At 38.5% G+C, this 22,868-nt stretch overlaps 1 protein-coding gene and 2 long non-coding RNA genes across 8 annotated transcripts in view; 1 reads left to right on the top strand and 2 right to left on the bottom strand.

Moving 5' to 3' along the window:
- Nucleotides 1-4,478: 4,478 nt before the first annotated feature.
- Nucleotides 4,479-22,592, top strand: LOC119481530. Its single transcript, XR_005205212.1, has 5 exons — nucleotides 4,479-4,651; nucleotides 4,804-4,865; nucleotides 7,591-7,683; nucleotides 8,811-9,714; nucleotides 22,582-22,592. It is a non-coding gene; the product is annotated as an uncharacterized LOC119481530 (long non-coding RNA).
- LOC119481529 lies at nucleotides 7,926-14,752 on the bottom strand. Of its 3 annotated transcripts, none has more exons than XR_005205209.1 (6): nucleotides 14,741-14,752; nucleotides 13,686-13,882; nucleotides 12,082-12,161; nucleotides 11,876-11,960; nucleotides 9,102-9,169; nucleotides 7,926-8,968 (listed from the first exon to the last, which is right to left on the bottom strand). It is a non-coding gene; the product is annotated as an uncharacterized LOC119481529 (long non-coding RNA). The 3 variants fall into 3 exon arrangements; XR_005205210.1 differs by having other exon boundaries at nucleotides 7,926-8,915; XR_005205211.1 differs by lacking the exon at nucleotides 9,102-9,169 and having other exon boundaries at nucleotides 7,926-8,915.
- The window catches only part of stim2b (stromal interaction molecule 2b), a 52,458-nt gene continuing 47,227 nt past the window's right edge, over nucleotides 17,638-22,868 (bottom strand). For 3 of the 4 annotated variants that reach the window (XM_037758580.1, XM_037758581.1, XM_037758583.1), the window contains 3 exons: nucleotides 21,815-22,053; nucleotides 21,476-21,719; nucleotides 17,638-20,020 (listed from right to left, as the gene is read on the bottom strand). In XM_037758580.1, the coding sequence (XP_037614508.1) occupies nucleotides 19,390-20,020; nucleotides 21,476-21,719; nucleotides 21,815-22,053 (1,114 nt within the window). In that variant the 3' untranslated portion in view covers nucleotides 17,638-19,389. The remainder of the gene's footprint in view (nucleotides 20,021-21,475; nucleotides 21,720-21,814; nucleotides 22,054-22,868) is intronic. The other variant, XM_037758582.1, reaches the window with a different exon arrangement.

Below are 22,868 nucleotides of genomic sequence, written 5' to 3'. Positions count from 1 at the left end.
CTGTTTGGACTTCATCACGTCTTCACAGTGTTGACGATAACAACAAGGTAATAGCCTCAGAGAAGAAGCTGACACCTATTAGAATACGCATAATCCCTCACTAGAAGATGTTTTTTTATTGATGCTCACTTTGTTACCTTGATGTTACCTTGATCTCCCTCCAGCCAGCTGCCTTACTTAGGGTTTTGTAGTGAAATGAGGAGTTATCTATATGATACCTCCTCATTTCAACTTCACGAATCAGCCGGACTTCGTCCATTGCAACGCTTTCAAAGCGAGCGACAGGAATAAATAGAAACAGGGCGTCTGACCAAAGTTCAGTTAAGACACGATGCACATAATGTGTGTGATTTGTGGAGAAATAACACAAAATACCTGTGTTATTTTGTGTATAATTTCTTTAAAAAAGAGCTTAAGGCAACAGTTGCTACAAAGATATGTTAAAGCTTGAATATCTTAAACAGCTGGGGACTTCTAAACTAGTTACTTCACTCTGAAATTTAAATTATACTGTGATTTCCACTTGCCATATGTCTTTATTTATTATATCGTACCCATTAAATCAATGTTTAGACTGATGGAATAAATGTTTTTGGACCATTTAGTAGTTTGGGTTAGGTTAGTTAGTTTTTAGGGTCTTTGGATAGTCTTAGGTGTGTTGTATGTTGTAAATGTAACTGTATAAAACATGGAATTTTCAAATCTAGACAACATGTTAGTATCTAAAATATATGTTTACTATCTGCTTAGTGGCTGGGCCCCTATTTCCAAGCTCCAGGTTGCTTATCAGAGTTTCTCATTTCACATATCTCCATTGTGTCTTATTACTTGTATCCTAACTGTGTTGTGAATAAACTGAAGAAGTTTCTGTGAAATAAAAAGGCAATTTTATGTTGTTTATGTAACAGGCAGCATTTGGTTTTTGTATAACTTGACCTTGTTATTCGTGAAGTTGCTGAGAATTGAGAAATACTAAAAACGTTTTAGTACAACCTGTTTATTTGTGCAAGTTTAGCATGAATATACCTTTTGCCTTTGTGTGTTTACATTATTGCAATCTATTGATATAACTTTTCCAAATATATAAACTCCATAATGTTATACACAGTGATGTTTCTGGTGGTTTACAGTATACCCACCTATCAGCTAAAAAGCCATTGGAATATATAGGAGAATATACCCACTTCCTCCTCAGTAACCTACCCATCTACCTAATGGTACACCCACTTCATCAATGACCATTACACCACTGCTTATACACACTTCCCTCTGCTTTCATGCCACATTTGCCACAACATGTAAAGTGTTATCTGATGTGTCTAACATTAGCTTTTTGTATGATGATTGTGATATATATATTTTTTGTTGAAGTAGGGTGTTCAAACAGTTGCCATATCTTGTTTTAATGCCTTTCATATCTTGTTGGGTTTTTTTGTACACAACTATGTGTTTTGCTTAGAATAAATGTTTTGTTCAGTATAAATAGGTTGGTCAGTATTAACATGTTCAGTACAGTTCATTTAAACATATTCTGCAGCTTTACACACTGTAGTTTGGTTGCAGTGTTTTGGTTGTAAACAGAGTGCAACCTATATAGTTGTTTATGAGTCACGTTTGCTGTAATCTGATTGGTTGTTGCGCCGGAAGTTAGGCGGAAGTGTGCGGTCGAGCGAGAAAAGCGAGCGAGCGGCACGAGGAGCTCCGAGGAAAAGGACGTTTTTCCGTGTAAATTGTGTGTTTAAGTTATAGTTTTGTCGAAAGTAGAGTGTATTAAACACAACAGACCGGTGAAAAGCCGGGTGTGTGCACTGTGAGTAGTTTTAAGTAGCTATATATCGACGCTTTAGCCGATATTGTTTGATTAGCCTTTCCAGCTAACTAGCTTAGCCGTCTCCTTAGCCAGCTAGCACCATGGCAACAAGGGAGCGTCTTCCGGGTCCACGGTCAGTCTGCAGCGCGCCAGTTCATCTCACCACGCTGAGGTGCTACTGTGCTACGAAGGTTAAAGGGACCTAGATACGGTCGCTTGCATACAGATTTGTAAAAGGTAAAGGACTTTTTTTACATGAAGTTTGGTGTAAATAATAACATTATTGATAACTGAATTCCTTTCAGCTGCTTCAGTGTCAGGGTACTAGTATTGTGGTAGGGCTGGGTGATATGGCTTATAAATATCCAATATTTTCAATGTTATTTAGCGTTATACAATATATATATATATATAATATAGAATTATATGTGTATATATATATTTATATATATACATATATATGTGTGTATATATATTTGTGTATATATGTATATATATATGTGTATACATACATATATATATATATATAATATAGAATTATATGTGTATATATATTTATATATACATATATATGTGTGTATATATATTTGTGTATATATGTATATATATATGTGTATACATACATATATATATATGTGTATACATACATATATATGTATGTGTATACATACATATATATGTATGTATACACATATATATATATATATGTGTATACATATATATATATGTGTATATATATATGTATACATATATATATGTGTATACATATATATGTATACACACATATATATATATATGTGTATATATATGTATATATATGTGTATACATATATATGTATACACATATATATATATATACATATCTATGTATATATATATATGTATATACATATATATTTGTGTATATATATATATATACATATGGATGTATATATGTGTGTATATTAAAGTATATATATATATAAATGTGTGTGTATATATTTATATATATGTATGTATATATGTATGTGTGTATATATGTATGTGTGTGTGTATATATATATATATATGTATACATATATATATATGTGTGTATATATATATATATATGTGTGTGTGTATGTATATGTATATATGTGTGTGTGTGTATGTATATGTATATATATGTATATATATATATATATATATGTATGAAAAATACTTTGGGAATATTCATGTGTCATTTGAAAGATCAGGATAAGCAGTGCTAAAAGTTGCAAGATTTCTATCTAACTGCAATTATATGTAGTCAGGTTTAATTTTACGCCCTAATATTCAAATATTTCGGATTATTGCAGGGATTCACCTCTCAAAAGTAATTAAACATGGAATTCCCCAGCTGTTACCCAGTAAGATGCTTGGTTATATTTTGCAGTCATGTGTAGCTCGACAGGTAGAGTGCGGGGTCAGGAATTTAGTTTGCATCAAATATGAACTGCTTTCTGTCCCACCTCCTTACAAGGGTTTCAGGAACTTGAACGCTGCATTAATCAGACTGCTTTAGAGTTTAAACTATAAGTCAGGTGCAGGTGGTAAACTAGAAATAACAGAAGAGAGAGCGCTGGGTCTGGCAGGGCTACCCTGCATGATGAAGTGGTGCTGCTTATTTGTGTCATCTGAAAGGTGTGGAGGATTGATGTTTTGTTGATGTGATTGCTGTGATCACCTATGCAAATCTGATTAAGATCTGTTCAATCACACCAAATCAATCAGAGCTGTGTCATTCAAGTCGAAAGATATTTAGACGACAAACATTTTTTATGATTTGTTCATTTATATTAATGAGGCCTTCGATCTATTTCAGCAGACAAATTAAACGTATAATTGCTTATTAAAAAACAAGTGTGCAGTGATTTAAGTATAGTGATATTATTTTTAGAAGCAGTTTCTAATCAAGTTTACCTTTCCTAAGAATCAAGGATGAAATTCAAGGTATATTAATATATCTTTTCGAGAATGAGTGAGTGTGTGTGAGTGTGGACAAACTGAGCTATGTGCTTCATATTGAATTGAATGTTTGGTGCCCTGATAAAATATCTATTTTGAACAGAGACTTTTGGAGCATCTTGGAGCATCTATGTAGCCATGAGTATCCTGGTGGTACTTTTGTGGAAGCCAGCACTGTTTGTCTGGATTTTTATGCATCTGCGCTGGCGATAGCCGTGGTTACCCCAGCCTCCACTGAAACATCTGCCTGTTTAATGTGCCCTCGGTTGACACACAAACTTGGTAGAAGATGAGACCTTTCAAGATTTACCAGGAGATGGTCTTTAGTGCGGTTCACAACTAAGGATGCTAGTTCTGAAAATGTACCGAACTGTGACACAAAATCTGAAGTACATACCAGACCATGAATGTTGTGTACCGTTAAACCCCTACTAAAAGGTCTTTATGTTTACTAATATGCTGAAAAACATAAAAGTTGTGCATTTATAAATTAAAGCTTGTGTTGTTTGTTCATATTTCAGCAGTCAAGGAAAACTGCACCGTGGAGCAGCGAGAAGAGATAAATGAGGAGGAGAATGAGCTAACGGAGGAGAAAACGCACAATAACCATAAAGGTACGTACCAAACCTCATTCAATGTTTGACATATTTTAGCCCAAGAAAAAGAACTGTGATTACAACCTCAAATTTCACAACATAGCATTCAATGGAGTGATGGAGGAGAGAAGCTACAGAATGGAGACGGAGGAGGTGGAGGAGGAGATCGGTCCGCCATTAACAGCATGATGTCAGTGATGATGTCGGCAGCACGGACCATCAATGGCAAAGGAGAGTGTGGTGTCATCTCAGCTAACTCTTCTGTTGGGCCCTTCCCGAGGTGACTGCAGACAATTTAAAGAACTATACCACTGATTTAACTATTAATACACAGGAGCAAACAAAATGTGTTTTTATGAATGAATTAACAGTAATGTGTAAACTGATGTTGCCACGGCGACGCCTGACAATTTTCTTCTTTTCTGCTTGAAGTCCCTACCGCACCGCTCACACCGGCTACGAGAGCCCCGCCCAGCCGCAACACACGCAATCAGGTACGCACGCATGCATTCTCACACACCCCTTCTTGTCTGTTAAGTCTCACCATCCCCTACTACTGCTACTACTTCTGGTAATTCCAAACAGACCAGACACTCTCCTCTTGTTTCTTCCTGATGACCTTTTCTCAAAATATTCTCTCACAAGCAGAATTAGTAATGCTGCTTGATCTTCTATGCATTATTTAGTCATAATCCTATCCTGGTAAGCATGATTATGGTGATTTTTAGGTCAAGGTAAGGTTTAGACATTCAATTTAAAACTAGGCTAAACTTGTTTTATTTCTTTTAAGATGTCTGGGTTAAGTATTTTGACAGCATTAAAATAACTATTTCAACCAGTGGTGGAAGATTCAAGATAATTTATTGTCATTGTAGGCATGCAACGAAATTACAATTGGTAAACTTCTATTGACTAGTAGCAAGAGAACAAGATATAAACAAGACAATAACATAAAAACACGTAATAAAAGATAATCCGTACTAAAAGGTATTGGACAGCTAGTTCCAGGTGTAATTTTTAAAGTGGTGCATTAGCAGCGGTTGGCCAGTGGGTGGTGGTATTTGCAGTCCTCAGTCTGTTTGTTCTGGCTTTGATGGCTGTATATCTCCTCCCCGATGGCACAGGGACAAACAGACTGTGACCTGGATGGGTTTGGTCCCGGCTGGTGTTGATAGCCGTCTTGCTCTGACGGCTAGCATACACTGTGTCCAAGTTTGGAAGCGCAGTTCCCACATCTTCAGTGCAGTTTTTACCACCCAGACGTGGTAAAAGCGTGCATATGCATACATTATGTGTGAGAGAGGTAGATGCAGTGAGCCAGCCTGTACCTTTTGGTGATTTCTGTAATGTATAGCCTATAGTGCCGATAATCCATAAACAGAGTGAAGTGGTTAATCCCAGGTTGTTGAGCTTGTGGGGGTTTATAGTATTGAAAGTGCTTGATGTAAGATAGTACAAGCTTCCTAAAGCACTTCATAACAACTGGTGTCAGGTCAACTGGGCGATAATCATTTAGACTTTTAACTGCTGTCTTTTTGGGCACAGGGACGATTGTGTTGAATTTAAGACAGGTGGGACTACAGTGTGTTGCAGGGAGAGGTAAAAGATGCTGGTGAACACCGCTATTAGTTGGGCAGAACATGACTTAAATGTGCGGCCGAGGCCTGTACTATGAAGCAGGATTTGGGGGTTAGCAAGGTAACTTCAGATTTAACCCTGAGTTTTCAGTCCTACAACGGTGGTTCACTTCTTACCGGGGTAGATCGCCATGGTAACTTATGCTGAACACCTAACCTGCTCCGGAGCATATTATGTGATAAACTCAAAGCTCGGTGTGCGGATCGTATGATAATATAACACAAATATGAAGAAGTTAATGTCATAATCCAGGCTAAAAGCAACACAGTTTAAAGTGACAAATGCAGGAAGGACAGCTTGCTGTGGGTGCTTTGAATTATGATTTTTATATTTATTTTTTGTTTGCTCCCAAGTCTGTTGCACACCCCCGGAATCGGGAACGCAGCAGAAAGGTTAAATTGTCTTACATGCCACTTTATCCTCAAAGGAAATGGTGAAATAACTTCCTTTCTTCTGTTCTATCCTATTCATTAAGCATCATATTAATTTATCAGACTACACAAAGTAATTATAATCGGATCTGCTCGTGCTCGTGATGGGGCAGTGATGTTATAAGTGTCAATTTACACATTCACACATCGGCATGTTGAACTCGCTTCATAGTACAGGCATCCGGTCTGGTCCTGCTGATGTCTGTTTTCATCAGAGTGGATCTCACCTGGTGGTACTGTAGTGTGAGTGCATGCTCCCCCCTTGGGTGGTGTCATTTGAGCTCTCACTCTGCTGCTTTGGTCGTCGAAGCGTGCAAAGAAGTGGTTCAGGGTGTCGGGGTGCAGCATCATGACTGCGCTGTGGGGTGCTGCTCTTGTAGTCGGTCATGTTTGTAAGGCCTCTCCACATGCTATGGGGGTTGTTGTTTTCAAAGTGCCCCTCAATGTGCTGCTTGTACCTGCACTTAGCTTCTCTAATACCCTTCTTCAGTTTCCTCTGGGCATTCCTGTAGGCCAGCATGTCACCTGTCCTGGAGGCAGCATCTCGTACCCCAAGCAGAGACCGTACATTTCTGACCAAACCATGGTTTTGGTGATTACTATGTCTCAGTACAGAAGTATATGTATGCCAAGACAGATGAGGTGCATTCCTCTAAGTCTACCCCCCGTGCAAACATTTCCCAGTCTGTGTTCTCAAAGCAGTCTCCAGACTTGGACAGTTTTAACAGCTGGTCTTGTTTTACAGATTAGAGGTTTGTAGGATGGAGTCATTTCCAGAGAAATGTGGTCTAAGGTGTGGAGATGGTCAGCTGTGTATGCTCCTGGGATGTTTGTGTAAACTTGGTCAAGAATATTTTTGTCTCTGGTTGGAAAATGTACGTGTTTGGGTAGTATCTTCTTTAGTTTTGTCTCCTGCCACATCCACAGTTCACTGTGGATGTGCAGTCAGTCCAATCTATGTATAAGCATTAGTATTTGGTGGTATTTAAACCGCTGTGATACAGATGGCAGTAAACTCTCTCGGCATAAATTAAATTATTTAATTCAATTTAATTTAATGCAATCTTCCATCAAACAAACAGGGACATGTTGCATTTTTTTTCTGTTGGACTGCCGTCTAATTGGTCTACACAAATGTATTTCAACACAGGTACCTGCCACTTGAACCCAGGGCTGTGGTGGTGGCAGCTTCAACAGCAGTATCAGACCCGCTGACAGGACAACCTCCCGTTGGACAGGACAGGTAAGCATTCTAAAATGTCGCCTATTGCAGTAAACCCCCATTATGAGTTTGAAGTAATTAAGTAAGTTAAGGCTGCAACTAACGATTATTTTCATTATTGATTAATCTCTTGATTATTTTCTTGATTAGTTGTTTGGTCTATAAAACATCGATTGGTGTGCCCAAGATATCCACAACTCAAAGATATTCAGTTTGCTGTCACAGATGAGTAAAAAACAAGAACATATTCACATTTAAGAAGCTGGAATCAGAATTTTGACTTATTTTTCGTTACAAAAATTACTCAAACCATTTAATTGATTATCAAAATAGTTGGCGATTAACTTAATAGTAACTAATCGAATAATCATTGCAGCTCCAAAGTATAATTTTATTTAAATAGGACCTTTCAAAATCTAGGTTACAGAGTGTTTTACAAAAGAATAAAAAGTGATGAGTACAACAGAAGAAAATGGCCCAATAAAAGCAAATAATTAGATGCATCACAACTCAAAATAGTTTACATGACTCAAGCACAAAAACATTTAAAGAGATGTCTTCAGCTGTGACTTTAATCACCCAAAAGTTTGCTGACCTGACTCTAGGGCTGTGCAATTAATTGTGTTTTGTCTTGTGTTATAAATCCAGTGCACCCCTTTCCTTTCCAGCGGGGCTTATTTTCTCCGTGATGCACCAGGACCGTCTGTAGGTCAGCTTAGAAAGGCCCAGGGTGAAGGTGGCGCTTTACAACACCCCTCGCCCTTCATGCTTACAGTATGTTTAGTAGAGCACAAAATTCCTCATAGATCTAAACTCTTAATTTTGCTCTCAAAGTGTACCCTACTGTACTCTAAAATGTAGCCTACAAAATTTTCTTTCTAAATGCATGATGTTTCCAAAGTCTATGAGTAATCGTGTTAAATGATTGTGATTAGGATATTTGTCATAATCAATCAGCCCTACCTGTCTCCCAAGGGGAGACTGTATATATACATATATTTGTACATATATTAGTACAGTATATATACACCGATCAGTCATAACATTAAGACAGGGTGCCCATGTTGTTTATGTCATGGCTGATCGGTGTATATATATTTCCTCTCCCTTATTTACCTTACTTCCTTTTTTGTCCTCATTCAATACAGGTCATTCTTTGGCCAGGAGAGGCAACAGCCTAAGAGCAGATGGTGTTAGATAAGGAGACAACGTGGGCCACCAACGGTGCCGTTTTGAAGTCTTGGGTGCCCGCCCTAGAGAGAATAGAGGACAATTCAGTCATCGGGTCCATCATGGAGTGGCCGGGCTTTAAAAGATTTTAGAGAGGAGAAAGATTAGTGCATATTTTGTTTGGGATTCAATCATCTTTTGAGAGTGAATGTGCATATAAAGACTAACTCTTTACTGTCTGTCTTTCTATCATGGGACAATCGGAGTACCTGTTTTACTTCGAGGGACACGCCGGCAGGGGTTTGTGCCTGTGAGCTTACGTCCAAGTCTCTACAACCTTCAGGAAAAAAAGACATTGGCTCAGCTACTACCCCATGAGTGGTTTCCATTCCTGTATCCTTACCCAACCCCTGAACTTGCACAGTCCATTATTGCTAAATTTAATGTAAGTTTTTCATCCATCTCTGAATGTGTTTATATAATATGCTGTAACATATTATACTGTACTATAACTTTTTTATTTTTTCGTCATACTATATACTGTGACTTATTTTTCAACATGCTATACTATGACTATTTTTTGACATACTATATGTTATTTTTTTCTTAGCATACTATGATTTATTTTCATGCCGTTTTTAATTTTTCAACATACATGTGCTTTTTTTTACTATGAATTATTTTGATTTGTTTATGTGCATTTAAGTTATAAAAAGCACAAATAGAATTAATAAATACAATTTAGTAAAACACAGTTTGCTTAATTGTTTTAAATGGGTTTTGTATTTCCTATTTATGTACAGAATATTAATAAAAGGCCCGGAAATTTCTGCATGCTCTCTTTAATAACGTATGTTGTAGGTTACTCCCGTGAATACTTGCGTTATCTGGTAAAACGGGTGATGATAGGTAGTCTGCCTCGCTAGCATCTTGCCAGTGTGTGAGCTAAAGATAGCCTGTTTGAGTTTGGCGTGCCTTGCAGTAAAGTTTAGCGACACTTGCCTGAAAAGATTATCATCTTTGTTTCCTCCTGTGATCCAGTCGTGAGACTCTCCCGAGTATTAAGTCCATGATGGAAAGTAAGTGGCGGTTGCCTCATTGTTATGTTTATCCTGCAATTTCACCATGTTTTGTATATCTGATTATAATATATCTGATATTTAATTCTGTTAATGGTGATTTGTATGCTACTCTAGATTACTGTTTATATTAAAAATGGGCATTATAATGTTTGAGACATTTATGTTTAAGATAAGTCCTTTATAGTCTGATTTGGTAATATACAGTATAGCCTATTATTGTTTATTTCCTGTTGCTCTTAAGATTTCAGACTGATACAAAATACTGTATGTTTGAATAAACACTGCTGGAACACAACAGTCCAGACAAATAAGATACGTCTCCTCTTCATTCCTGTGTTCTGACCGACACACCATCTTGTCTAATGCTACACCTCAACGAGCTAGTCCCGCCCACTTACCTCCTTAACAACTATACTATGCCTATTTTTATTTTTTGGACATGTAGTACTATAGTATGACATGACTTATTTTTTCCAACATACCATGCCGTTTTTAATTTTTCAACATACTTTACTATAGTTTTTTTTTTTACTATGACTTATTTTTCCCGACACACTATACTGTGACTTATTTTTCGACATGCTAGAGTTTGCCTTTTTTTACGACATGCCATACCATGATCTTTTTGCTACATACTATATATTTTTAAACATACTATATGACTTTGTTTCAACATAGTATGCCTTTTTTCGACATAATATAGTATGAGGAAAAAAAGGTCATACTATAGCATGTCGAAATAAAAGTCATACTATAGCATGTCCAAAAAAAAGTCATATAACAGATTAACCACCATTAGGCACTGACATCTTCACAGCAACAGGAAATATACAAGTCTGAATCAGCATGAATAAATAACAGGCTACACTGTATATTACCAAACCATTAGATTAAAGAGAAATCCAACTAATAGTTTATACAGTATTATTACCAAATCAGACTATAAAGGACTTATCTTAAACATAAATGTCTCAAACATTATAATGCCCATTTTTAATATAAACAGTAATCTAGAGTAGCATACAAATCACCATTAACAGGATTAGACTACTACTAGTATGACATAGCATGTCGAAATATAGTCATACTATAGCATGTAAAAAAAAGTCATACTATAACATGTCGAAATAAAAGTCATACTATAACATGTCGAAAAAAAAGTCATACTATAGCATGTCGAAAAAAGTCATACTATAACATGTCGAAATAAAAGTCATACTATAACATGTCGAAAAAAAAGTCATAGTATAGCATGTAAATAAAAGTCATACTATAACATGTCAGAAAAAAAAGTCATACTATAGCATGTAAATAAAAGTCATACTATAACATGTCAGAAAAAAAAGTCATAGTATAGCATGTCGAAAAAAAAAGGTCATAGTATAGCATGTCGAAAAAAAAGGTCATAGTATAGCATGTCGAAATAAGTCATACTATAACATGTCGAAAAAAAAGTCATACTATAGCATGTCGAAATAAAAGTCATACTATAACATGTCAGAAAAAAAAGGTCATAGTATAGCATGTCAAGAAAAAAAAGGTCATACTAGCATGTCGAAGAGTAAGTCATAGTTTACTATGTCGAAAAATAAGTCATAATAAAGTATGTTGAAAAAAAGTTTTAGTATAGCAAATCGAAAAATTAGTCATAGTATAGCATGTTGGAAAATAATCATAATTTAGTATAGTATGACGAAAAAATAAAAAAAGTTATTATTCAACATGTCAAAAAAATTCATAGTATAGTCTGTCAAAAAATGTATTCATTCATACAATCTATATCTTTACAATTAACTATTAACTACACAAAACCATCAGCCTTATTGGGATTTCAACTTTTAAGATGGATTTTACGGATATATATTTTCCTATTAGTGACAAATTTGCTTTTTTATCTTCGCTTTTGTGTATAATGGCGCAGTCTAACATTCTCTTTGACAGTATTCAGTAACAGTACTTACTTCTTGTAGTCTTGTTCTGCGTGGGAGTTGAAGGCTCTTGAACAGTCTTGAATGGCAGTGGATGATACACAGGAACGTAGACTCGCTGTTAAAATAATTTAACAGCGTTAAGTGATTTAATTCCAAATAAGTGTTATACAGTGGCAAGATGAACCACCACATGAATTTGCAAACATTCAGAATGTGTGTCCTGGAAAGAAATGTACCTGACAAGTGCCTGTGACCATCTCTTCAGCCGTTTGTGCTGGCAAACGTGGATGTTGATCCTGATACACCATTCTTGCATCTAGACACATGCAACATTGGGAAGAAAATGGAAATACTTAGTACTAGCATATAGTGGTGTAATGTAACAAAGTAATAATACTAGTCTTTTTTGGGAATATCTGTATTTTACTTGAGTTTTTGTATTTCTGTCAACTTTCACTTTTACCCCACTACTATTCCTAAATAAAATGTGTACTTTTACTCCAAATACATTTCTCCTAAGCATCTTCGTTACCTGTAGAGATGCATCGATACTGGATCGGATATCGGGCCGATACTGACTCAAACAGCTGGATCGGGTATCGGTGACAATGGGGCTGATCTATTCAATTCAGTTCTATGTTTATATAATACATACATTTTGTACTGGAACTTTAATTCCTGTTAAGTTTTGACCAATTTGTTGCTGCAATAAAAACACCTGAATTGTAATTCCTGTTAGTTTTGAAGATTGTTTTTACCAAGTTGCTGGCAAAGGATTTATAATTTTAATAATAAATAACAGCTAAGTAAATTTTACATCTATGTAATTATTTGTTACATTTTGTTTACATAGTCAGAAAAGAAATGTTTAAGTCAAGCCGGATGCCACTTCCACACAGTGAGGCATACATCTCATTCAAAAGTTGCATCATTCACCTGATGGGTAAATGCAAACGAAGTGCTCTCAAAGCCGTAGTTAAGTTTCGATTTCCTCTCAAGCCCAGGCAGGCTGCATGTTAGATAATGCTACATGCAACTTGTGACTACGAGGGAAGGAAAAACTGGATTTGTTTGTTTTGTCATGTTTCTGCAAGTGTAAAGTAGCCTCCATTATTAAGGTTTTGTACATGTTAAGAGGAATAAACTTAATAAATAAAAAAATTCTGACTTGCTTGCATTTTTGTTAACAGCATTTACTTGTACTTCGACTTTCAATACTTAAGTACATTTAATATCAGAGAATTACTTTTGATACTTAAAAGGTTAAGTGTGTAGGATCTGGCCGTATCCAGCGGTGAGGTAAGGAGATTGCAACCAACTCAAGTCTCTCCCGTGTGCCAAGCGTGTTGGTGAGCTACGGTGGCTTACAGGAAATGCGAATATCCCCAGTGCGTATAGTTAGCGTGTACGTGGGAAGAGAGTGGTGAAAAATGAGAGAGAGAGCGGCAGCAACAGGTGTGCGTAACGTTATCAACTCCGGAGCAAGCAGGAAAAGTTAAGAGTTTGGTTTGTCCGTTCTGGGCTACTGTAGAAACATGGCGGTGCAACATGGCAGACTCCATGAAGAGGACCCGCTCCCTATGTAGATATAAACGGCTCATTCAAAAGCAACAAAAACACAACGATTCTTATTTTCAGGTGATTATACACTAAAGAAAACACACTTATTAATATTATATTCCATCACTGCCAATAGATCTCCCTAATTGTCACACACTGGTCCTTTAAGTACAGTACATATCAAACACTTTAAGGCTTTTACTCAAGTAATATTCTAATAGGAGACTTTAACTTCACTGCTAGCATATTTGTATAGTGTTACTGATTAAACAGTAGTCACCTGCAGCTGGAGCTGATGTGGAAGGGTGGCAGATTGGAGGTTGAAGGCTGTGGTTCGTGGTTCTGTGGCGCCGTGTTGGCCGTTTTTGTGCTTGAACAGGATGCCCTCTTGACTGGACCAGGATCGACTAACTTTAAGTCGTCTGAGTCGGATGATGCTGTCAGTGAACCATCACTTCAGGGCAGAAATGCAGGCTCCTAAACATGCATGAAAGATAAAGGTTGTACATGGGATTAACTGCAAACTGTGGACTAAAGCTGCACAATTTTAAAAAAAATATCTATTTGTGATTATTTTGACTGATATTGCAATTGCGATATGTTTTGCAATATTAGAGGGAATGATTCATTTTAAATCATTATTCTCATTGTCATTGAAAAACATTAAACATGATTATGGTGTGACTTTTGCAGGGATCTGTGAAATAACCTGTGATTGGTCAAAGTCTCCCGTCACGGGCTAGATTTTCTAAAGCCTGAAAACAGAGCCACGAGGAGGTGCAGAAGTCTAGTTATCTTCAGAACAATTGAATTACAATATGCTGAAAGGTTATTATGGAATTTTTGCCCAATGATGCCAAAAATATACTGCCTACTGCAGCTTTAAGGCTTTAAGTTTTGTGCATACACATCGGTTATAAATGAGACCCTAGGACATCTCTGCAGCACAACACTATTTCATTTAAAATGGTATTTTGACAGTACATATTGTGAAAATTGCAGAAGGCCATATATTGCAATTTTCAATAACATTTTTGATTAATTGTGCAGCCCTATACTGTGGACAGAATTGAATTGTTAGAATTGTTAGAATACTTGCAAAACATAGGTAAGACAAGGCTTTGTGTTAACCAAAAAAAAGTGTGTCCGAAAGAGATTTAAATGGGAAATAAACATATTTTTAGCAAAACGTGCTGGTAACCATCACCATCTCCTTGCATCTAGAAATGTGCAGAATTTTTTCTTTTTAATTTTTTTTTTTTTTAATAGCAGTGATCAACATGACTAATATGACTGAGTACATGATGACAAATAAACAATGTCAACAGTACTCACCTGGAGCTGATGATGCAGAGCTTTAGGACTCTGGCTGCAGAGCTGCAGGGTTGACAGGCTCGTCCTCTGTCAAACAACAGCTCCCTTTGATGAGAAAACATCATTTTTCCTCAACATCCTCGTCTTTCTTCTCGGGAATACCTCTACAATCATATTACCCCGCATGGAGCGCGTTGTCACCGGATATAGCGTTGATTGGAATCACCTGTTGGCACCTCTTGGCGTGTCAAACAGACAAAATGACTAAAATTAGCTCAGGTAAAAGATAAAAACCTGAAATATTCAGACCGATAGACAGCTAAGAGCTTCTGAGTTCCAGTAGATGCACTGAGAGATAAATTAACACTTTGAATTTCCCACATTTTTACAAAGTTTGTCCACCCGACATTACCTGCAGGCACCATCACTCGCGCATGCGCAGTCGAGGAAAAAGTGGGCGTGGCGAACGAACGAAGGTAACCCAGCACAATTAGAGAACTCTCGCGAGATGTGCAAGGCTCCAGGGATGACGTATTATTTTTGTATTATTTAAGGTTAAAGGATTACATACACAAACTTGTAAAGGGACATACAGACAGAAGCAACAACATAAACAAAAAAAAGAAAAGAAAAGAAAAAAAAGTGCTACCTGTTGTAATAGTGCAGTGTCAAGAGATAAGTTCATATTCATATACATACAGTATATAGATATGTCTATATCTACACGCTTATTAATATACATATCCACTTAGACACATTCACATACACAATTCTATTATACAGACAAAAGAAAGGACATATTTACATCCCTTTAGTTGACCTTTATCCACATTATTTATTTATTAATTTTGTTTAACTCCAGCCCTCGGCCTGACTCAAAGTATCCCACCCACGCTCAAAAATTATATTCTGTTCTTTATTTCTATTAACATCCCTCTCAAGAACCCACTGAATGTTTCAAAAACATTTTGAAACATCAGTGTTTTAATTGCTGTCTTTTTTATAGCTTTAAATATAAATGCTTTCCCCATCATAATGATGATGTTGTTCAGGTCTTTTCCTTCTTCATCATCCCTTAAATCACCAAACATAATAGATAAAGGACAACTATAGAAATTTGATTTGTAGACTGAGATCCACTTTTCAACTTTAATCCCAAATAATGCAACTTCCTTACAATACCAAAATAAATGAATGTCTTCCTCCTCACAGAATCTACATAAGTCACATTGTTGGATGCCAAATTTTTAGCATTCTCTTAGTAGGTAAGAATTTGTAGATTAGTTTTAGTTGTAAAATTCTAATGGAAACATCAAAAGAAGTTGTGTAAATGCATGCATATACTTTCCTCCATGGGATACATTTGTCTACATTTGACTGTCGTACGGGATGACGTATTTTTGTAGGCCAACCAGGAAGTCGCTCTGGTTAAAAAAGCAATTAGAGCAAAAGAGCAAAAAGTATCGTGACAACACCCCGACCCAAAAGTATTTGCACTTACCCAATCTATCACACATTAGATTAGAAAGCATAACTGGGACCAGTGATACCAGGCAGCTTGTAGTAGAGACGAAAGATATTTTGCGTCCATCTCAGTGGTGTGGCTGGACTTGAAATTGTCGCCTGGAGCAAGCGGAGGGTCATCAGCATGGCATGTTTCCCTTCGCAAACCCTTCGGCGTCTCCTCCAGGTGTAGACGTGTAGCCAAAGCTTTAACTGGCCATCTGGCGTGGTAACAGAGCCGTCCACAAAGGATCTGAAATGAGACGACAAGGACAAACTGGTATAGAAGTAAACATGCTGTTAGATCAATGCTTTAAAAAAAAAAACTTAAAACATTTTTAAAATGTGCATCTCTGCAATGAACAGCGTTTACGTGGTGCGTTCAGTGTCTCCGCAGTGAACTGTGTCTACATGCTATACAGTATATATAAAACCAATGGTCAAAACTATATGGACACCCATACAATTACACACATTATGTGATTTTTGATCATCTCATTCCAAAACCATGGGCATTAATACAATATGTAAGGGATAATAATCATATTATTTTTATAATATTGGTTCTATATGGTTCTTACTTGTTGCTGGGGAATGCACCTTTGTTTCAAAGTGTTACCCGTAATTTACTACGAACAAATTAAATATATGTTTGTACTATTGGATAAGTTAAAACAAATCTGTGACTTGCATATGATTTTGTATTATTTAAGCGTATAAGCTTAAAGGAAATCCATTTTTTAAGAGTGGGAGTGGGGAAACAAGATGATATTTTGACTAATTATATGTCCATGAAAGCACTAACCATAAACGTGAGCAGGAAAAAATAACAAGTTTGATTCTGGTCTGTCATAGTCTTCACCAAACATCCACTCACCCTCTGTAGGTTTCCCTGTCAGGGAGTGGCTGATGTGGTTGCTTTCCCTCTGATGCACTGCTGACACCAAGTGGCCAACCGCAGGATCTGCACCTCCGAGGTGGGGGCCAATAAGGTAGGCCAGAGTGGAAGGCTGGGATTTGTTGCTGTGTACAGTAGAGCCCAAACAACACATTCATCACCGGCAGACGTCCCCGCTCCGCTCCTAGTGTGCCGAATTGATGAACCATCAACTCAAGTTTCATCACGTTCACTTTATATTGATAAAGCAATCATGCATGCTTTTTCTTCTGTGTATCACGGTTTCCCCCCACTCTCAAGACAAATGGGGTGTCAGAATGATATTTTTCCCCACACTTCTGTGCTCGGCTGTGAGGATGACGATGTGGGCTTCAAATGGAGGGGTCAGGACGGTGTTCTGTAGGAAACAAGTCAAGTTTAGAGATTCTGAAATAAGCTCAGTGACGATTAGCAGTTAGATATTAAATAATTAACTTAATATATAGAAAACAGTACCAGCAAACATGACTCTGAAACATTTCCATCCTCCATTTTTTTTATTAATTCTTCTACAGTATACAAATATTCACACACAAAATGTTCTCAAAAAAAACCCTAATGTCTCGTAAACATTCATATATCCTCGTCTTGCAGTTCTGTCTTCTGTTTCCTTCATCGTGTGCTGTATTGCCACAACCGTCTAAATATATTTATTTTCTAAAAACAGAGGCCACTGGATCCTCGTGTCGTCCTGTCGCCCAGACACACCTCGTACACGGCGTCATCACCCCCCCTGACATTTAACCCCCCCGTCGTGTTAAACTGCAGCAGTGACAGCCAGGTCCAGGATGAAGGGAAGAAGGCAGAAATCACAGTGTGAAGCAGGAGCTCTTGACATCAGTGCGCTCGGCGCGGGCCCAGAGGTGAGGAACAGGAACGGGACCGTATTGCATGGGTCGGCTTCGAGCTTAGTGTGTGGTAAGAGGGTGGGGGGCAGGTGTTGGGGGCATCAATCAGATCTGGATCAAATAGTTCCTTTATTGAGCAGATAATCCTTAGTGTTTTGTCTGGAAACAAAGACGGCCACATCGTCAGCGTACAGTCTGTTTTAGACTTCCTGCCACTCGCGTATCCTTAAATAAATCTGGCACTCCAACCACAAAAAGAATTATTTGCACTGACAATTTGACCAAAATCTGGTAGTGACACCAAATTTTACAAGGGGGACAAGGTATTTAAGACAAAGAATGGAAATGGTATGTGGGTATGGCTACAGGACACAGTTAATCAAGTAATAAGGGACAGCAAGGTTATAGGGGAAATGACCGGTGCGGGTTAAGTCTGCATATTCTTCTTCAGTAAAGATCAGTTCATACAGTAGGAACCCCCACCAATATAAATCTATTTTAAAAACATCTATAAGAACATAATCATGTGAAAACAAAGTATATATATATATATTTATATATATTGAGACCCGCATAAGTAGTGGCATTGAAGATGCGTCAGATAATTTTGGCTCTGGCATTATGTGCTGCATCTCCACTGCCGCTGCCCATGTATTTCGCTCATCTCTATATATCTTTATTCAATATGTACTCCGCAAGCAGCGGCTCTTTCCCAAAAAATATCAGGAAAGCAGTAGTGCAACAAACTTTTAGCAGGATTTTTTTTTTTTTTTTTTTCAAAAAGGAAATTAATCAAGTACGTGAGTTTAGGACTCGAACACTTCATAAGATGCAATCCATAATTTGAATGGCGACACTTAAAAAGAAACTGTCAAAAATTGCATTTTTAAGAAATCTTACGAGCTGTTTTTTCTTGGTGATATGCATGTGATGCTGTCACTACTGAAAGTGTGATTTAATACTTTCAGTAGGAACAGCAAACAAACATTTATGGACTGCACCTTTAAACCCTTACACATAGTGACTTTTTGGTTCAAACCAAAATATTTAGAAGACAGTGAACAGGTCATGTGTTTTGGCTGTCTGGATGACAACTATCATGACCTTTTGACCTTTCATTGACTTTTCCTTGACCTTTGCAGGCTTCCCTGTGAGGCTATGAGTGAACTAAATAAAAAGGCATTATTGAAAAATACCAGCCTGAGGCGTTTAAAGGCACCCAGACTGAGCTACATTCCGTCTGACGACAAAAAAGAAGAAAAAACGAGAGGAAATGAAATGTTTTAGCTTACAGTGATGTCCATCTTTTTAGTATTAGGGCTAAAACAACACTTTATATTTTTATTTTTCTCTCTCTCATACACTATCTCACTCTGCAAGTTTTATTTTTTCTTCTTAAATAAGCTTTTGATTTTAGAGGAGGAGCGCTTGATTTTCTCTCCATTGTCGCTGGAGTCCTGGGAGGAGGTGCTCTGGAGCTTGTGTTCCCTTCCCACGCTCCGGCCCTCCGAGTCCAGGGAGGTAAGAGACGGGTAACGCCCCACGTTGGGCAGCATGCTCGCGGGCAGCTGGCCGTAGCTGTAGGACTTCTCCAGGATGCCGTTGTACACGCCCTTGCCCGTCGGAGAGGTGGCGCTCCCCTGTGAGAAGGTTACACTTTGGGACTCGGGTAAGCGGGTGAGGTCGGGCGAGCCTCTGTGTTGTGCAAACGGGTGGTGCTCCAAGGCCGGGGAAGGCGAGGTGGAGGGCGGGCCGGTGGGGGTGGTGGCCGGGGTGGGAGGCAGAGGAGGAGGCGTGGAGTCCCTGAGACTGCTGCTGCTGCTGCTGCTGGTGTGGGTGGTGGAGGTGGAGGTGGTGGACGCGGGAAGCTCCGGACTGAACAGCATCATCTCCTCGCGGGAGATCTTGCGGTACGGGGTGTCCGAGCCCGGTGTGCAGGGGTTGTGCAGCTGCTTGCGGCTCATGGAAGAGTTGAGAGAGTCTGTGTCGGAGCCGCACTCCTGAACCGAATCCCTGAGAGAGGAGAGCAGACGCACCACGGTCAACAACGCAGGCAAACAAATCAGAGCAATCAATAGTTGAAAGTTTCTGTTGTTTTAAAGTTTTTAAATGTAGCTAATTTGGCATTTACGAGGTGAAATTTCACAGCTCACCAAAGAGCAAAATCACAAAAATAATCATGCGAATTCAACTGGCTCATTTCATTTCAACTGGTTTTGGTTAATATGATAAACTGCACATTTTTTAAGGGACTTTGTACGACATAAGCACGATATAAATCAAAGGAGAAGCAGCAAATTTGTGCCCCTTTCTTGGAGAAGGGCCCTGTGTCTGAATCTACTTTTAACAATATTCTAATCTATATACTCACATGGGACACATTACTAAATAAAGTTATGCTTAATCAAATTGCCACACACTATTTTATTGAGAAACTTGGGGCCAGTTAGATTTATTCCAGCATAGGAGGAGCACTGGTTGGTCTCTGGGCCGTGTGCAGTATAGTCTGCTGTGTACATACTGGACACAATGCACACAGGGAACGCAACATAAAGTGATTCACCAACTCACAAGCACTTCTTATTACATAAGAATGCTAAACTTATCCTGTCATGTGCTTAAGGGATAGTTCAGGTGTTTTTAAGTGGGTTTGTATGAGGTACTTGGAGAAACAGACAGGAGAACCGGCATATGAGCAAAGCAATGTACTGCTATTATGGATGGAGACGCCAGAATATAACATATTTTAGCCACCTAAAAAAAAGCTCACATATAAAAAAATCAATATCAGTTTAAGTGTACTTTATATTTAGTATATTTTCACCGCTTCATCTTGCCGTCAGACAGCCCTTTCCAACTGGAAACTGAACTGAAAGTGAAACTCATTTATGCTCTCTTCAAAGCCACCAGACTCCATTGACAAAATGTTCAGTTCCCTGTCGGAAAATATGCTAAATATAACGTATACTTCTACTGATATTGATTTTTCTAGGTGGGCCTTTCTTTTAGGTGGCTAAAATAAGTTTTTTCTGCCGTCCCCGTCCACAGCAGTATATTGCTTTTCTCCGGTGTCGGTACTACACACCTACTGTGGATGAGTACCTCATCCAACCCCACTTCAAAACACCTAACTTTAAGTCCTCAAAATTACACATTTGGAAAGATCAAAAATCTTACAGGTTGTTTTTTTGTGTTTCTGTCATGCACGAATATGACTTTTTGAGTTTTCTTGGGGTCTACTGACACATTAGTGAGGCTAATTGGGGACAAAGTACAGGAATTTAAGTAGACAGAAGCTCTGCTTTAATTCCTGCATTAATTATGTTAGACATGAACCAATTACGGTGTATCATGTGCAGGTTCCAGTAAGAGGTAATTCATGCATTCTCCCAGATGGTCGCCCAGTAACAAGTGGCACAGTTTAACCCCAAAGCTTAAAGCGTCAGTGTGAATGTCTGGATAAAACACCTGTGAGTCCAAACTGTAAAACCATTCCGCGGCGTTCCGGCCACCGCTACATACCCCCTCCTATCCGAGCTGAACAAGATATGTTCGTCGTCTGCCTCGGGGCGATAGGAGAGGGACGAGCTGGCCATGGACAGCAGGTCGGGGTCCGGGGACATCAGCGAGGACTGCGGCGAGCTCATCAGGCTCCGGCGGGAACGACACAGGCTGCTGCTGCGGGTCAGCGAGGGCCGGATCATCGTGGCCGCTGGGAAAAGGAGGGAAATGGTGATATTATAAATTATTCCACTATCATTTTTCTGCTTTAATTTATGCTGCAAAATCCTCTGCAGTCTTACTCACTTGTGAACTGCGGAATGATGGGAGGCGTGTCCTCGTCCAGGTCATCCACTCCTCCTGCGATGGGGTAGGGAGGCACCGAGACTCGCGGCATGACCACCCAGCTGTGGTCTGAGTAGAGGCTGGCCGTCAGGCTCGGCAGCCCCGAGTTATTGACTACGGGGAAGTTGCAAAGCTTCTCAATCTGCTGCCAGCGGTGCAGCCGCTCCCTCAGGCACGCCGTCACCTCTGATAGAGCTTTCCTGAAAAGCACAACAGAGTGAGGAGGGGGTACCTGGCAAACATTACAGTTTTCTGATACGGATTTAAATGATTGCGTCTGACCCAGCAAGAAGCTTTGATTTGTCAGGATTTAGACAGTTTTGGCACACAAGCCTGCTGGTTACATTGTGATATTGGACTTGTGCCTTTTTAAAGTGGTCGTGCAGAAGATTTGACTTTGTTCTCTCTTTTATGTGATTTCTTTCCTTTTTGGCTTTTAAACACAAAAGGATTCTTTATCTCAGTGGCAGAGCCTGGATTATACAAGACTTCTGAATATATTTAATATGTCTGGAATTTAACTTTCGGTGTCTACCTAAGAAATGTAATAGTATTATGTGGTCAAATTTGTGCCAGAACTTGACATAGTACAGATATTGTCACTGCTTGGGTATTTTTTCCAGTGTGGTGAGTACTAAAGAATTTAAGCCCTGAACAAACGAAGCAAATTGTTGGTGTAAAATGGCACCAGACGCCTCATCATTAATCTATCATCAGATTCTGACTAGTACATATATACATATGAGGGCTGTTATTAATGCCATAATAACACATAAATGCCACACATTTCTTTAACACATTAATGCAATTGATCTTTCGGAGGTTGTTGCAGGCTCATTGGTACCAACCATGTCATACTTGCTTGTCACGAAGGAGGTTAAATAACACTCCAAACTTGCGCTAAATTTTGGCGAGGAAAAAACGTCATGGCCATTTTCAAAGGGGTCCCTTGACCTCTGACCTCAAGATATGTGAATGAAAGTAGGTTCTATACGAGTCTCCTCTTTACAGACAT

The sequence above is a fragment of the Sebastes umbrosus genome, chromosome 22 (assembly GCF_015220745.1).
Source record: "Sebastes umbrosus isolate fSebUmb1 chromosome 22, fSebUmb1.pri, whole genome shotgun sequence".
In the NCBI taxonomy this organism is placed as follows: domain Eukaryota; kingdom Metazoa; phylum Chordata; class Actinopteri; order Perciformes; family Sebastidae; genus Sebastes; species Sebastes umbrosus.
This window is presented reverse-complemented; position numbering and strand designations above follow the sequence as displayed.